General features: G+C 37.9%; 1 protein-coding gene across 2 annotated transcripts; it reads left to right on the top strand.

The window, feature by feature from the left end:
* Positions 1 to 927: 927 nt before the first annotated feature.
* Positions 928 to 15,212, top strand: chfr (checkpoint with forkhead and ring finger domains, E3 ubiquitin protein ligase). 2 transcript variants are annotated; one of them, XM_068703688.1, is made up of 18 exons: positions 928 to 1,026; positions 1,880 to 2,000; positions 2,816 to 2,915; positions 3,023 to 3,132; positions 3,224 to 3,283; positions 3,384 to 3,581; positions 6,230 to 6,304; positions 7,349 to 7,514; positions 7,669 to 7,823; positions 8,157 to 8,319; positions 8,678 to 8,877; positions 9,135 to 9,251; positions 9,508 to 9,591; positions 10,471 to 10,541; positions 10,885 to 10,972; positions 11,059 to 11,166; positions 11,277 to 11,349; positions 11,955 to 15,212. In XM_068703688.1, exons 2-18 carry the CDS (start codon positions 1,895 to 1,897, stop codon positions 11,995 to 11,997), a joined length of 1,917 nt encoding a protein of 638 aa, XP_068559789.1. In that variant the 5' UTR covers positions 928 to 1,026; positions 1,880 to 1,894; the 3' UTR covers positions 11,998 to 15,212. The 2 variants fall into 2 exon arrangements, 1 of the variants encoding a protein (XP_068559789.1); XR_011102161.1 differs by lacking the exons at positions 11,059 to 11,166; positions 11,277 to 11,349; positions 11,955 to 15,212 and having other exon boundaries at positions 10,451 to 10,541; positions 10,885 to 10,911.
* Positions 15,213 to 16,815: the final 1,603 nt, after the last annotated feature.

Below are 16,815 nucleotides of genomic sequence, written 5' to 3'. Positions count from 1 at the left end.
ACCACATGAGCCCCTACTCCTCACCCCTCGCTCCCATTCCCATCCACAACCACGCACACCGTTACCTCCAGATGCACACAAAAGGAGTTTTGGTAAATCCTACTTTCATATATTGAGAAGGTAATCCACATAGGGAAATTAAAGTGTAACAGTCACCACGAAAACCTGGAATATACATACATTATGAGCAAGTACTAAATTCAATAAGTACTACTTCATATTGTGTGCAACGGTTATGGCAATGATAAATATATTTATTCCAAACACACTTTCTTTATTTTCAAGCATGAAGTTTTCTCTCACAATCACTGATGGAACATAACTAAGTACATTTAATCAAGTACTGGACTTAAGTAGAAATTTGAGATACTTGAGTCTTTTCTTTTTAGGCCACTTACATCTACTGACAGAAAATTAATTGGCAACAGTCGATTAACGGAGAAAAAAAATCAAAACAATAATAAACCAACTTCAACAGTAAAATGTAGCTTTTACATTAATGTATCAGTAAAAAAAATCTAATGATATTATACGTAATACTAGTAATAATAACAGTCAAAGGAGGCATTTTTCCACATTAAGTACTTTTACTTCTAATACTTAATACTGATTATACTGTCACACTTTTGCTTTAAGTAACATTTCCAGTGCAGGTAGCCTAGAGGCCTATGTGTATTCTTACAGGGTAGTATTAGTATTTTTACTGAAGTAATATGATCTGAATACTTCTTTCACCACTGGGTGCAATAATAGCAAGTTGCACATGCACTTGAGCCACCAAATGTCGGCTTATGGGCAAAGATTTTTTCTCATGAACTTCAACATGTGACACTTTTATCAAACGTACTCTAGTGTGTGTTGTTGTGAGGATGCCAGCCTCAGCACACCAAACGGCCCCTCCTCCATCAGCTGGTGACGGCATCAACCCTGAGCTGGGCAGGAAGTGCATCTTGTGTGTAGCTGGAATATGAGGAGAAGAAGCTGTTTCAAACAGAGCTATTGGGACAGCGAATTACGCGTTTAACGGTAAAGTTTTAAACATAAGACAAGTGAGACGTTACTGGCTTTTCAGGCAGTTGCTGAGTGCTCCCGATTGTTCTCTTGGATACACACAGTCGTGTGGGTGGCTGCTAATGTTAGCAATCGCGTTAGCTTAGTGTTATTATTGACCGAAGTTGTGTGTGTGTTCGTGAAATCCAACAGCATGTGGATCGTGAAACATTCTGTCAAATTGATAGTTGACGATTGAAGTAACTTAACGTTTTTCCCAGCTTGTCAAACAGCAAAGCCAGCTAATATCGCTTTATAGCTAAACCTAGTGAGCTCTGGAACGTCTAGCTAGCTAGGTCTCGTTAGCTTGATGAAGAACTCTTTCAGTTTAACTAAGCCTGGTTTATTTGGCAAGTTGCATATCTAGCCTAACGTTGCTAATCATGTTTAATGAATGGATGAATTTCACTTGTGAATTTGCCATGCATAAAACATTATATATTCACAGCACTGGATTTAAACACTGGTCTTAAGAGAACTTGTGGGACTTAAAAACTAAACAGTTCATTACGTTGAAATCATATTGGTGTAGGTGCAAACATGTAAAAAGTAATTTATATCGTGTTTTTTTAAGGGTCTGTCTGCCGAGATCCTGAATGTCTTTAAAGTTTTTTTTAAGCTTAATTGGAATCTGAAATTCATAATCCATCTGAAGTTTGACGTTTAAAGTAATCTTACTTAATCAAATGTTAGGTTTTGATTTTACCAACATGTCACACTGATGGGTAATTTCACACTTTCTCTATACTACCATGAGCCGAATAGTGTATAAAAACAGTGCCATAAAGGTTAACCCTTTCCAAACTTGTTTTCTCATCGTTTCTTGTAGAGAAAACATTTGAAGATGGACAGTTATCAAAGAGGACAGCCATGGGGAAAGCTAGTCAAAGTGGACTCCAGTGAAACTATCCTGCTTTTCAGCAGGGAATGCACAGTTGGCAGGAAAAAAGGTTGGTTAATTTCTATATGTAACGTATTATGGAATGGACAATAAAGATATGTCTTCACCTTCGATCGTATGCGTTAAAACTTTTAGAATTCTTTAACCTGCTACCAAAGCTCAAGATGTGATGTCTATTAACAAAAGACAGTCCTGTCTGTAGCGTAGACATCGCTGTCAGTGTCTGGAGCCCTTAAAAACCTCCCCCTTGAAAACACAAAGCCTTCTTTAGTGCACCAAACTTAGACAGCCCCTTGTGATGATAACAAAAGGCGTCCATTGAGAACATGTGTGCAGAATATTAAGTAGGTTTTTTTTGTGTATGGGCTTTCGCTTAAGAAAAGGTTAGGCCTATATTTCCCCCCTATGTCTGCTTTGTTGTTGAGAGCTTTTGGGGGTCTACTTTTTTGCAATGCAAAGCGACTAGCCTTAATTGGTTTGCATATGTCTGGGCAATAAAAGGTTTAAGTAAATGTCCATGGAACACAGTTTCAGGTGAATCTCAATAGAATGAGTTTGAATTTTCATCATGTTTATTTTAATATATATATATATATATATATATATGCTGAAGATGTAAAGCTATATTGCCATATCAACAAGAATGGCTGAAAATTTGTTTTGAAATAGTCAGAGGTGGAAAACAGAAATTAACACATGTATCATTTTCTCAAACTGATGCATATATTACACATTATACTCTCCCAAAAGAGGCACTAAAAGGCTGAAACATTCATTAAGTAGATTCTGTCCTAGAGAGCCAAAGTAATATGTATCATGTCTACGCTGTGTTTTCATTGTTGTGTTTTATTATTTTGCTGCCAGGATGTTATCTGTCCTTCCCAGCCAACAAACTGGTCTCAGGGGAGCACTGCAAGATTGTTCAAGATGAAAGCTCAGGGCTGGTGTGGCTTGAAGACACGAGGTACCAGAAATCAAATCAAACAAACAAACCATATTTCGGAAACGCACAAAACCTTTTACATTGTACAGTGACATGTCCAATTGCATGTTTGTCTGTATGTGATGTAGCACTAATGGTACAGTGATCAACATGTCCAAACTGGTCAAGAAGCAAACTCACATGCTGCAGAACGGCGATGTCATCTACTTTGTATACAGGAAAAGTGAGCCAGAACAAAGTGAGTTTTTTTTTTTTTTTTAAATCCAGTAATGTTTATATGAATTTCTAAGATGGAAAGACGGATACCATCTTGTCTTGTCACCCTGTAGACATTGCCTACGTTTACCACTCAATCGAAATGGAACATGCTAATTCAGAACATAGTTATGGTAAGTAGCCAGGTAATTACCCACAGCTCTTTTGTCAACTGTAACCACTTTTATTCCACAGCACTCAGCTACTAATCCCCACCCTGTATCTAAACTTCAGACACGGAGAGGTCAGCCCACAGTCCTGCCTCTGTTCCACCTTCAGAGATGTCTCTCTCTGTGGAGCCTGTAATGCTCACAAAGGCTTCTCGTGATCCAACTCTGGAGGATCCTCAGCCCTCCACCTCCACTTCCCACTTCTGTATCGGGAGCCCTACCACTTCTGGTCCTGTGGCAACCACAGCTTGTCCTGCTTCTGGTAGGTTCTCTGCTAACACTACTGAAGAGGCGTGATTATTAGCATTCCCTCTGGAAATTCACTATGCATCCCTATACATTACACCCTTGTGAAGACGTAGAGGAATTTACAAAAATCCCAACATGTTGCCGTTGCATTTTCGTTTTTGTACCTTTTGGACAGAACGAAGCTAGCCTAAGCTAAGCTAACTGTCTACAAGCTGTAGCTTCATATTTAACAGACAGACAGGGGAGTGTTAACGGTCTTCTGTAAAGAAACCACACAAGAATATTTCCTAAAATGACAAACTATTCCTTTAAAAGCTCTATTAACAGTGTAAAATTAACCCAGGAGTAGTTTATTTTAATTGTCTAAGAGTGTAAGGGTGCTTGATGTTGCCTGAAAATACCATCATGATATTGCATAGTATTTGATATGATACTTAATAATATAACTGTAATAACATAATTTCAGCTTGCGTGGTTACATTTATCCAGCCACACCCTGTATTGTTTGTGTGATAGGAGGCGGAGTCACAGGATGTTAGAGGAGCAGACAGAGAGGCTGAGCTGTGACTCTTCTTCTAAATTAACCCCCAGATCACAGTCATTGGTGTAAACAGACCTGCTGATGTCAATTGATTGCAACTGATCAACACTGAACTTTAAACTTAAACTCAGACTGTGTTGGGCCTGTTGGAGGTTATTACACTTCTTCACACAACTTCAGCGAGTCTGCTCTCATCTACTTTATATGTTGACTTTTTTTTTTCCTTCTCACAAGTCTCTACCTGACAGCCATTTCCATCCACTTTTCCCAACATTTAAAAAGTCAGAAGGTTGATTTATAATTTACGTGACATTGGGACGTGCTGCTCTGGCTAATTACCCGCGAAATGACGGAGGTTTGATCAAGCTAAGATCAGTCACCTCCAACTTGTCTCGTAGTCAATGTACTTTCTAGAAGTAAGTGTCCTTTGTTCAATTCAATTCAATTTATTGATTAAAAAAGCCTTAATGGGGAGAAAAAGGGAAGAAACCTTAGGGAGAGCAACAGAGGAGGGATCCCTCTCTCAGGATGGACAGAAGTGCAATAGATGTCATGTGTACAGAATGAACATAACAGAGTTACAACACATTCAATGCATGTGACAGAAATTATTCATATAATGAGAGTAATACGAAGAATGATGGAAAAATTACGACTACTAATAATTACAGCAGTAGCAGTGGATATAGTTAACAAAACATTGATAACAAAAGCAGTAATGGTATCGGCAATAGCAATAGCAATGCGGCTACTAATAATAATGATATTAGCAGTGGGTGTCAGGCAGGACCACGGCAGGAGGCAAGACCGCGGTCCAGATATAACCACGATCTACGGAAACCTGTGAGGCGAGAAAGTACAAAGACTCCGGGGAAGAAGCAAAGTTAGTAATATGAATTAATGGGACATGAATTCATACAGAAGGAGATAAAGAAGAAGAGAGAGGAGCTCAGTGTATCCTAGGAAGTCCCCCGGCAGTCTGGCCTATAGCAACATATCTAAGGGCTGGACCTGAGCCAGGCCTAACTATAAGCGTTATCAAAAAGGAAAGTCTTAAGCCTACTCTTAAATGTGGTGAGTGTGTCTGCCCCCCGGACTGAAACGGGAAGCTGGTTCCACAGAAGAGGAGCTTGATAACTGAAGGCTCTGGCTCCCATCCTACTTTTTAAGACTCTAGGATCCATAAGTAGCCCTGCATTTAGGGAGTACAGCTCTCTAGTCGGGTAATATGGTACTATAAGCTCCTTAAGATATGATGGTGCCTGACCAATTAGGGCTTTGTAGGTGAGGAGAAGGATTTTAAATTATATTCTAGATTTTACATGGAGCCAGTGCAGAGAAGCTAATACAGGAGTAATATGATTCTTATCTTAGTTTTTGTTAGTACGCGAGCTGCAGCATTCTGAATCAACTGTAGAGATTTAAGAGACTTATTAGAGCAGCCTGATAATAAGGAATTGCAGTAATCTAGTCTAGAAGTAACAAATGCATGAACTAATCTTTCTGCATCGCTTTGAGACAGGATGTGCTTGATTTTTGAAATGTTACGTTGGTGAAAAAAGGCAGTCCTTGAAGTTTGTTTTATCTGGGAGTTAAAGGACAAATCCTGATCAATCACATCAAGCATATATATGGTGAATATAAATTGGTCAAAGCACAGAACCTTGTGGAACTCTGTGACTAACATTGGTGTTCATCAAGGTTTCATTGTTTACATAATACAAACTGATATCGGTCTGATAAATAGGACTCAAACCAGCTTAGTGTGGTTCCTTTTAATGCCAATCAATTGTTCTAGTCTCTGTAACAGGATGTAATGATCAATGGTGTCGAACGCAGCACTAATGTCTAACAAGACAAGTACAGAGACGAGTCCTTTGTCTGATGCATCAGTGCTGTGTTGTGTGTTGTAGCGCTTCTGCTCTTTTTCTCTGAAGGGATTTTTATCACACACCTTCAACACTTCCGAAGTAGCTTCTTATTGGAACCAACTCCTCCACAGTAGAGCTGGTATATGAAGCAACCCCTTGTCGAAACCTTTTCAAATAAATTCTTCCAGCGCCGTTTGAAGTATTGACAACATTATTTGACCCAAGTCTCCTTTTTCTCCATATAATCAGACCAGGCTAAAGATGCTGCCCCAGCACAGGACAAAGACATGGAGCCAGAAAGCAAGAGGAGGAAAACTGATGACAGTAAGTTCTTTTATTTGGAGATTTACCTGTTTTTCCTTGATTCCTCACATTAGATTTTACTGTTTGCCTTTGTCTGTCCGTGGTTTTTAGTTGGGAGGGTACGGTTCTAAGTTAAGCAGCGCCAAGCGAGTTGTTTGTATTTTGCGTCGTAGACTTTTCACTGATAATAGACATCTCGGAACCACATCTGTTTGTGGCGTAATCCAGCTGCCACATTGGGGATTTAACAAGAGCAAACTAAATACTAGAACTAATGCACAGAAATGACTAAAATAATGCCTAATATGCAAATTAACTATGTTAATTAAACAACTCCCCAGCCAGTAGATACAATTAAATCTGCAACATAAAATATAATTTAATGTGGGTACATCAGTATGCAGTCTGCCTTTATCAAGTAATCTGGTTGATTCTTACAGTATCTTGTACTCTTTCTTCTTGTATCTTCACCACACAGTTGCTTTATTCTGTAATAGGAGCTTCTCCTTCAGTTCATTAAACCCCTGCAGCCATCTGAAAGCAGCAGGACTGTTAAATATGCAGCCTCTGATTAGAGTGCCACGCTAACGTGCAGTGCCATCACGCATGGCCGTGCACTGTGTTTACCTTCATTAAATCACCTGCAAATAACAGTAAGCTGCTTCAGAATACTTGTTGTTCTGCCTGTTTATGCGTGAAACAGCAGATCACGTGAGCTCATTAATCCTGTGCTTCATAACTTACTCTACTTAAAAAAAATAGACTAGTGATGTGACTGGCTGAGACTGTATTTTTTAATCAGCACACTCTTAGCCCTTTGGCACTTTGTGCTGCTCCACATACATGAACCAAAATAGCAGGTGCACTTTAGATGGCCACACAGACCTACCACTTCACACTTGGACAAATATAATAGGGCCCTTTATGTTGTACCAGAGCTTTACTTACTTTTGTTCCAAACAAAACCTTTTTTTCAACCTCAAGCACAGTCCGGAAGGGTTTTGTAAGCCAAACTAGACACTTCAGTCTAAATGTAGAACTGATATACTGTTGTTGTGTTTACAGGTAAAGATTATGATTTGGACTTGCCACACACCTCCAGCACAGAAATGGTCTGTTCAACTAAGGGAGGCCTTATGTCTAAACCACCTGTGGAAGTGACTAAGACGGACAAGATGGAGGAGAGCCTGACATGTGTTATTTGTCAAGACCTGCTGCATGACTGTGTCAGGTAAGATTTAAAGGACTCTTCCATCTGCACAGAGATCCAAGGGTGGGGGCTTGAACCCTACTTTGTGGACTTGTAAGGCTCTTTGCATACATGCAGCATGTTACCAAATAACAATAGTTTGTTTAATCTCTTGAGTCTCTTGTTTTTGCTTCAGCTTGCAGCCCTGCATGCACGTCTTCTGTGCTGCCTGCTACTCAGGCTGGATGGAGCGCTCTTCTCTTTGCCCCACCTGCCGCTGCCCTGTGGAAAGGATTCGTAAGAACCACATCCTCAACAACCTGGTGGAGGCCTACCTCATCCAGCATCCAGGTTTGCACAGATAGAGAGCATTTTAATAGCACCTTTTAATCATCTCTCATTATTTTAGTCAAAATGCCAACACCTGTGTTGCCTTCAACTGAAAAGGTTGTAAGTAGATGTAAACACAGCCTTACATAACAAGCATTTGAAAATTGTTTGTTGCTGAGGTTTTTGTTTTCCACCAAAGCTGACTTGGTAGAGATTCAAACAAGAGAGATGGAATGGCATGTAAGCAAGACCTGCTTACCTTGTATGATATCCAAAATGGTATAAATTAATAGAAAATCTCAGTAGATACTGACTTTGTATTTGTCTGTGTGTCTCTGTGTGTCTGTCCCACAGAAAAGTGCCGCAGTGATAAGGACCTGAAGAGCATGGACAGCCGTAACAAGATAACTCAGGACATGTTGCAGCCAAAAGTGGAGCGCTCTTTCTCAGATGAGGAGGGCAGTTCAGATTACCTCTTTGAACTCTCTGACAATGACAGTGACTCCTCAGACATGGGGTACAGTCTGAATGTTTGTATTTGTAGGAAACCAGTGTTAGTTTTGGCACCTGACTTTGATTTTGTTTTATATCTCAGTCTAAATCATTTGATAAAAATGTATATTATTTTTAGTCAAAAACTACAGACCTTTTAGTCTTGTTTTTGTCAGATAGTTTTTAGTCTAATTTTTGTCCTTTTTAGAGGAGAAACTAAAGTGTCGGATAATCTAGTGATATTTCTTGTCATTTTGTCAAAGTTCTTGTTTTCAATGGTTACTTTTTGTTTTGTTAGAGGTAAATATATGGTAAAATAGGTTATCAACAAATAATAAATAACTTCTCCATGTGATGATTTTCTGTTGTGTTTTTGTCCCCAGTCAACCTATGGTGATGTGCCGACAGTGTCCTGGCTACAGGAGGGAGGTCAGTCAGGTGCTGTTTGCTACAGGTTCCAACTACTGGCTCCCTTGTGTGCCAGCCCCACCGCCGATACCTCCTCCACCCAAACCAGCAACTGAGGAAGGGTCTGCAACACCCACAGGGGAGCAGCCTTCAACATCCTCTGCCATCCCCTCAGGTGATTATGGGTGTATATTAGACGGGAAGATCAGTTGCTAAAGTTAGACCTTTTACTCAATGGCAAATTGAAGGGTACAGCATTCTGTTATAATCCTAATACCAAAAACTATATGCAAGACTTGCAGTGTGTTCTGTCATTGGTAAAATCATCTGAAAACCCACTTTAGCGTGACTAAAGATCCTCCTGCCTTCCATTCACACCTTCACGTCTTAGCTCCCATCGAAAACCTTTGTCTGCTCCTGTCTTGTCTGCAGCTTCTCAGGAGTACCGCTGCCCCCCCCAGGGCTGCCATCTCGTCTGCACCTGCTGCCTCCAGCCAATGCCAGACAGACGGGCCGAGCCAAACAGCGAGCAGGTTATTGCTCAGCGATGTAAGTGGTTGTTGTTAATCCCTCTGCAGAGATTTAATGTAATATGTTTGATACAATTATACTGTCATTCAAAAAACTGCATGTAACTAGAGTTAAATAGAAATGCAGGTAATACAAGACTAACTAAAAACGCATAGATCATATAAGCCAGATAGACTTTAATTTGTGTAACTTTGCCATGCATTCTCGTGTATGGATAGGTTGTCGTACAATTATACACCTCATGCTGTATGCATCATGTGCTGTGTGTTGGCAGGTGTGCTGTGCCAGCGACCCTTCTGTCACATGTACTGGGGTTGCCAGAGGATCGGCTGTCAAGGCTGTCTGGCTCGATTCAGTGGTATGTATCTGTTTCAGCAAAACAGCCCCAGGGGATCTCCACTGTTAGGCTTATTGCTGGTTAGTAGGCTTCGACCAGTATGGGATTTTCTTTTTTTACTGATGGCAATATACGTTTTAATTGAAGGAGCTGATTCCTGAATATTGTCCAAATGCAATATCTGTGTATTGTGATGATTTTCAGCCTCAGATTATAAGCACGGTATGTTTTCCTGTATATTTGTGTAAAAGAAATGTCAGCAGAATAAATGTAGGTGCTTTTAGAACAAGCACAGTATAGCATGTACACATGTAATCACTAAATATGCATCATATTTTAGGTATTCCACTTTCAGTAATAATAATGTAATAACAAGATACAATTTTATTTCAAAAGCTGAAACAGTTCAGCAGTGATGTACTCAGTGATTTATGTCCAGTGTGGAGGAAACGTCTGCTTTAAAAGCTGAGGTGAACTTAAGAGTCCTGCTCACGGAGCTCTTGAGCTCTGTAAACACTTTCTGTTTACACTGCTGTTCAAAGGTTTTTCTACTTTCCTTTAACAATGGCTATTGAAACAAAAGAAGAATCATTAAACAATTCTAACTTCCATTTAGTTGAAGTGGGAACACAGTGTTGCATGACAGGGGGAAATAATGTTGCAACTTTGATTCAAAATGTATTTTACAGTCCAGAAAAGTTACCCTTGATCATTATTGAACCACAATGGTGCAGTTGGGCTCTAAATATTTTGGGAAGCTGTCTTTCTTTGGGCTCTCTGCAGTCTACTCAGTGGTTAGATGGAAGCTCAGCTTCTCAGATGTAGTTGTACTGCTATTTTAAGTGTTGTCGTTTGCTAAATGTTTGACATTCAAATCCAGCAATTTTTCATTTTTTTAAGAGCTTAATCTGACAGATAAATGCCTAGATGGTGTGCTGAACAACAATAACTATGAATCGGAGATCCTCCAGGTAAGATGTTAATTGTATTTGTTTGTATATTACAATGTATTACATGTTTAAGTCATTGGTAAAGCTTACTATTTATAACATGGGTAGTTGATTCTAACTTCTGGCAAAAGTATTTACATGCATGATACTCTAAAAACCTACTCGATGGATCTGTGTAATAACAAATAAGATCTCCCGATTACAAAAATATCAACTTTATCAGCTAAAGCTTCTACCAGCTAACCGTAGACTCCACTTACAACCCATGCTAAGAACGTCAGATGCTTGAAAACATGTCTGCACCTGCCTGTTATACATGCAATGTTAAGATGCTGTTGTTTGTGTGTTTCCATTCTTCCACCAGAACTACCTGTCTTCCAGAGGGAAGTCATGGAGAGATCTGCTCCAGGAGTCTTTGCAGGCTTTCCAGCAGGGAAACTACTATCTGTCAGGTGAAGCTTCAGATCGAAACCCATGGAAGTCCACACTGTCATATAAAAAGAAAGACTGGTGATATCCTTGACTCTGTCTCTATCAGATTGGCGAATCTCTCCAAATGCCATCCTGTGCTTCTGCTGTGGTCTGCGAGCATTCAAGGAGTTGGCCTACAAGTACAGACAGAACATCCCTCTGCCTGAACTGCCAGGTGAGACAGACCAAAGTCATTTTTAATGCTATTTCAGACTTTTAGACAACTTATACATGTTTTTTCATGTTATATCCATGTAATGAATTTATTTGATGTTCTTTCCTCAGCTGCTGTAACATCTCGTCCCGACTGTTATTGGGGACGTAACTGTCGTACGCAGGTGAAGGCGCATCATGCAATGTAAGTCTTTTTAGATATAAAGAACCCTTAAACACATTTAGAACCAGAGGGTTGTGCTTTCAACTGACAACAATGAAACTGCATAATTGACCCCAGTGATATGTTTCCTCGTGTGAAAGATGTCTCTTAAAATGTTGCAGACAATATATTGCATCTCTCCTGTATTTACTAACTTGCTTTGTCTGGCTTCTCTGCCATACTATTTGTTAATCAGTAGCCAATGTCTCGCATGCACTAATCAAAAGTATCATCATGGTCATCATATGAAATTATTATAAATGTTAATATATATTACATGCATGTATGTCACTTGTTTTATAAAATGACACAGTTGTAAAATAGATTCTGAGCAGCAGTTTTATTTATTTTTGATCCTGTGCATTTACAGACATTTATTTTGAAAAGCCACACCTTATAGCAAACAGTGCATATTGTTCACTTACTTTACCACAAGAGGGAGTCCTTGTATAAACTGGGTCCTCTAGGCCCTAATGTTTGCTGTTTGAAGACCTTTATGATAAGCTTCCTCTCATCTCTTTGTTTTTTTGTTGTTGTTTTTTTTTACATGCAGCTCTTAATTTATGTGGTTTCTTTTTTAATTTCAGGAAATTCAACCACATATGTGAACAGACACGTTTCAAGAGTTGAAGGAGCAGAGTGGTTTGTTTCTCCACTGAAATGTCAAATGAAGATAACCGAGCATCTCGTAGAAACGATCTTCTTAAGTTTTGTTGTGTCCATTGTAGCTAAATGCCTTCCAGATGTTATGCAATAACTTAATGCAGAAATTACAATCATTATCCATTTACAATAGTGACCAGCGTCTGACTCAACACAGGGGCTGTGTGAAATAATGTTATGCACAATAACTTTAAAGTTCGGTGTTTACTAAAGGTTTAAACTGATTTTTAGAGTGAAGAACTGTAAGAGCATTTAACACCAACCATCATTTATATTTAGATGCATTTGTCAGTGGCTCATGCATTTACCTAGTCTATCAGGTAACCAGCAACCAAATTTTAGAGTAGTGTGTTAAAAATACTTCCTGATATGTCCTCCAGCCTATGTGACAAAAATGTTTTCTCAGATTAAGAGCGAGTGAGGCAATCTGTATGGATTAAGGCCATTTATGTACACTTGCACATGTTTGTGAGATTCTTTTGTATTTTGTCTCCTCCAGCCTTGGAAATTGAGGCTTTAAACACCTTGTGTACATTAACCTTCTTTAATTGTGATATATTTTAATCATCTGATGACATGTTGAGTTAAGAATTCAGGGCTTCCTACATCATGTTGAATTACAGTAATAGTGATTCTAGAGCTACAGTCTCGGGCCAAGACACAATCGAGTTCCAAGATCCAACCTTTGGACTACATTAAGTGTAAAAGTCTCACCTCTGAGAGACTTTACTTGTTTTGCCAGTGCATTACCGTGTTCCTAGACCAGGGCAAAAAGCCACGACAAAACCCTGCATACATACTAGGGTAGATTTATAATCCCATGTGATATTTGTAGAGGATTGGGAAGGGGATCAATGTGTTGTGACGGTGTCAGAGGGCATTGGGGCCTCTGTTGTATGCTTTTCTCTGGATAATCATCTCCAAGGTGATTAAGTTGTAGAAGGGACGCTTTCTCTGAACCTTTAAGTAAAGGCTGAGCTGTTACTCCATGTAGACTTTTGAGAGGAAAAAATAGGTAGCACTCCAGGCAACCAGTAATGGTTAAATATGCCAAAGGGGACAGTTACAACCAACCAATCTGTTACAGAACCAACAGTTTAGAGAATCGCGCAAATACAAACACAACACTATGTTCTGTAGTCATTTGTGTTCATTTATAGATGTTCTCGCTTACCTTGCCAGAATTTCAATAGGGGTTTATTCAGATAGGAGATTGTTCTATTTGGTTGGACTCTCTCTGGTTCCTCAGGTACACATAGCTGCTGTTTTGTTGTTTTGATTGCAGGTTAACTATTTTTGGTGGTTAAAAAAATCAACATGTCACTCAACGGTCATGTTAAATCTGATGGCCTCGTATTTATGACTATCATCACCCAAGTGTCAGTAAGTCCACATCACACAAACATGCACAGCGAGTATTTCTTTTTTTTTTTAAATGGACGAATCAGCCTTTTGGTTTTTTGGACATTAGTTTCAAGATATTGAAATGTGAGGCTGAAGTAATTAAAGATTTTTTGTATGATCACTATTGGTGTGTAGGAAATGTGTAGAATGGGGGACTATAAAATGTTAAAAGCCGGCCTTAGCTTAGGCCATCAGTTGTTTAGAAGAATACTAAATGTGTGATATCTGCACATAGCTTGTCTCACTCTTATTTTTAGTCTTCAGTCTTGAAGCGTTTTCATCCACGGTGATACTCTGGTTCATAATATATGATGTGAAATCATATCAAGAGTTTCATTCCAAAATTAGACGTTTATCATCAGGAAGAAAAATATAACTTTTTTTGAAAGGACATCCTTGATAGAAATTGTGCATTTTTTATTATATAGTATTTGTAACATTAGCCATAATAAATATGGATACAATTTGTGTTTTTTAGAATGTAGTTATTCATATTTTCATTCAAAGTGTCTGTGGAAAAATAGGATTTTGAATGGGCACTTTTCTGGCCTCTGCAAGTTAGTTAATTGCAGTTAATTTGTGGTGTTAGCAAGGTGGTTTAAGTGTGTCTTATTTTTTATTTTCCTACCCCCTCTGTCATGGTGGGTCCACACTGGCATTCCTTAGCGGCTCAGGCCCTCAGCACAAGCCCTGTCGATCCCCCGACAGAGTGGCTGGGTTTTAATTATTCCCTACCGGAGATCTAGGCACCCTAAGCCAACAACAGTCCCAAGCCGCTCCAATCAGGAATTGGTAATAAAGAGGCTTTGGAGGAGTGCTTTGCAATCTCCCTGGGGTGGGGTGTGGGAGGGCATGTTGTATACTAATATTTACTCACTTTTTGTGCAAAAGTCTGGACCAGGCTGCTCAGCAGTATGGAAGAGGCAGGTTTCATTCTACCTCATCACAACTCCCAGAAATATGGGAGACTGAACAGGCATCGGTCATATTCACATCAGTTCAAAGCTGGGAACACATCTCTCAATGTGAGTCCTTACTGATGATGCCTGTAAACTTAGTATGCAATGCACTATTTGAACAGTTAGTCTAGAGTACTTGCTTTCTAGTTGAATTGCTGTAGAGAAGCACTAGGCACATTTAAAAAAATTGTGAGGACTTGTGTTTAAGAAATATGTATGAGAGTTTGATAAATGCCTCTTTACCCTTTATGTTGTATTAGCAATGCTAAAATATTTTTGAAATGCATATGGATCGGATGTGCTGATTAGATTAAAAGACTGATCTATCCATCTGTAGAAACTGACTTGCTTTTGCCAGTACCTCCACTTAAAAATGTGTCTTATTGTTACTTTTTTTTAGCCTCTCTGTGTATCTCTCTATGTATGTCTTTGATACTAGAAGGCTGCTTTCATCTGCTGATGGTGGAAAGTTTCTGTATTCACATTAAATCAAGTTTAAATGGATACATCAGTATTTTCAGAATCATAATCCAGTCTATTGCCAAGTAGGTTTTCACACGCAAGGAATTTCCTTTTTTCAACCCTGTTTTCCCATGTTTTTGTGTCCAAGTGACTAATGGGGACAGCCTTTTAGAAATTGGTATAGTATTGAGCGAGAGTGCTGCAATGTAATCCTCCCTGGGAAATGCGCACAGTCGATGTACGTCCACTGAAAGTGCTAGCTTTTGCCGCTCACTGGCTCACAAATTGTTATTAGAAGTGTCTGACAACATTATGGAAAGGACCCTACAGAGAAATAAAAAAATGTCTTCAATCTTTTGCGGTTTGTTTGGTTTGTATTGTGTCTCACCAAGTCTTGCTCAAGGAAAAGTCTCTTCTGAAATTATCACGAGAGGGTTAGGCCTCATTAAACTTTTCTGATGTTATGACATGATACAATGACATTGTTGATTCACTAAAGTTTGACTTTTTGTGACATATTGTATGTAGTATGTTATACTATACCATGACATTTTGTATTACTTTTTTTGTGACATACTTTACTTTAATCACCTACTATACTATGATTTTTCATAAAAAAATACCAATTCAAATCATAGCATAGTACGTTGTGATAAATGTGATAAAAAGTCAAAGTATAGTTATACCTGGACCGTGGTTGTGCCTAATGCCTTGGCCTTGCATGATACCCACTGCTATTACTCGTAATAATTTTTCTTAAAGTCATAAGAAACCCATAGTATAGTATGTCAAAAGAAGTCATTAAAAAAGCCATAGTAATGTATGTTGAAAAAGCCACAATATACTATGTCAAAAAGCATCATAAATAAGACAGTATATTATGTAAAAAAAAAAAATCATAAAAAGATGTATAATAGTATGTCGACAAAAATCCTAAGAATGGCAAAAAAAGTTAGAAAAAGTAATATTTTAGTATGACGAAAAAGATTGTATCGAAAATAGTCGTAAAAATCCTTGGTATATTATGTCAAAGAAAGTAATACAAAGTTATTAAAAAGGCATAGTATAGTCTGTCAAGAAAAGCTATAGTGTGGTATGTATAAAAAATTCATAATATATTATGTAAAAAAAAAAAAAGTCATAAAAAGCCTTAGTATAGTGTTTTTAAAAAAAGTATATCTCTAAAAAAAGTCATAAATAAGCCAAAGTATATTATATTAAAAAGTAATATAAAAATCATAGTATACCAAGCTAAAAAAGTAATTAAAAAGCCATAGTATAGTATATCAAAATAATGTACGAAGTCATAGTATATGTTGAAAACAAATCATAAGAAGTCATAGAAAAGCCTTAGTATAGTATGTCAAAAATATATGAAAAGTCATAGTAAAGTATGTTGAAAAAGTAATAAAAAGGTCACAGTATAGTATGTAAAAAAAAAGTCATACCCTACCAAACTTTGGTATGTCGGATAAAGTCATAAAAAAGCCATAGTATAGTATGTCAAAAAATGTCATGAAGACATAATAGTACGTAAAAAACATCATAAAAAACAATAGTATATTATGTAAAAAGAAATGTCATAAAAAAGCCTTAGAGTATTTCGAAAAAACATTATACCATAGTATGTTGAGAAAAGTCAGAAAAAGACAAAAGTATAGTATGTTGAAAAAGTCATAGTATAGTATGTAAAAAACCCTCCAAAAAACAAAAAAAGCCAAAGTATATTATATAGAAAAAAAGTTATATAAAAATCATTAAAAAGCCATAGCATAGTCTGTGAAAAAAGTCCTAAAAAGTAATTGTATAGCATGTTAAAAAAGCCATAATATAGTATGGCCAAAAAATATCATTAAAAGTCACATAATTTATCAAAAACATCATCGAAAAGCTATAGTATAGTATGTCAAAAACAAATCATAAAGTTATAGTATATTATGTCGAAAAAAGTTATAAAAAA

Source organism: Cebidichthys violaceus, unplaced genomic scaffold, assembly GCF_023349555.1.
Source record: "Cebidichthys violaceus isolate CVI_PGR_0920_01 unplaced genomic scaffold, fCebVio1.0.p SCAF_9, whole genome shotgun sequence".
Lineage (NCBI taxonomy): Eukaryota > Metazoa > Chordata > Actinopteri > Perciformes > Stichaeidae > Cebidichthys > Cebidichthys violaceus.
This window is presented reverse-complemented; position numbering and strand designations above follow the sequence as displayed.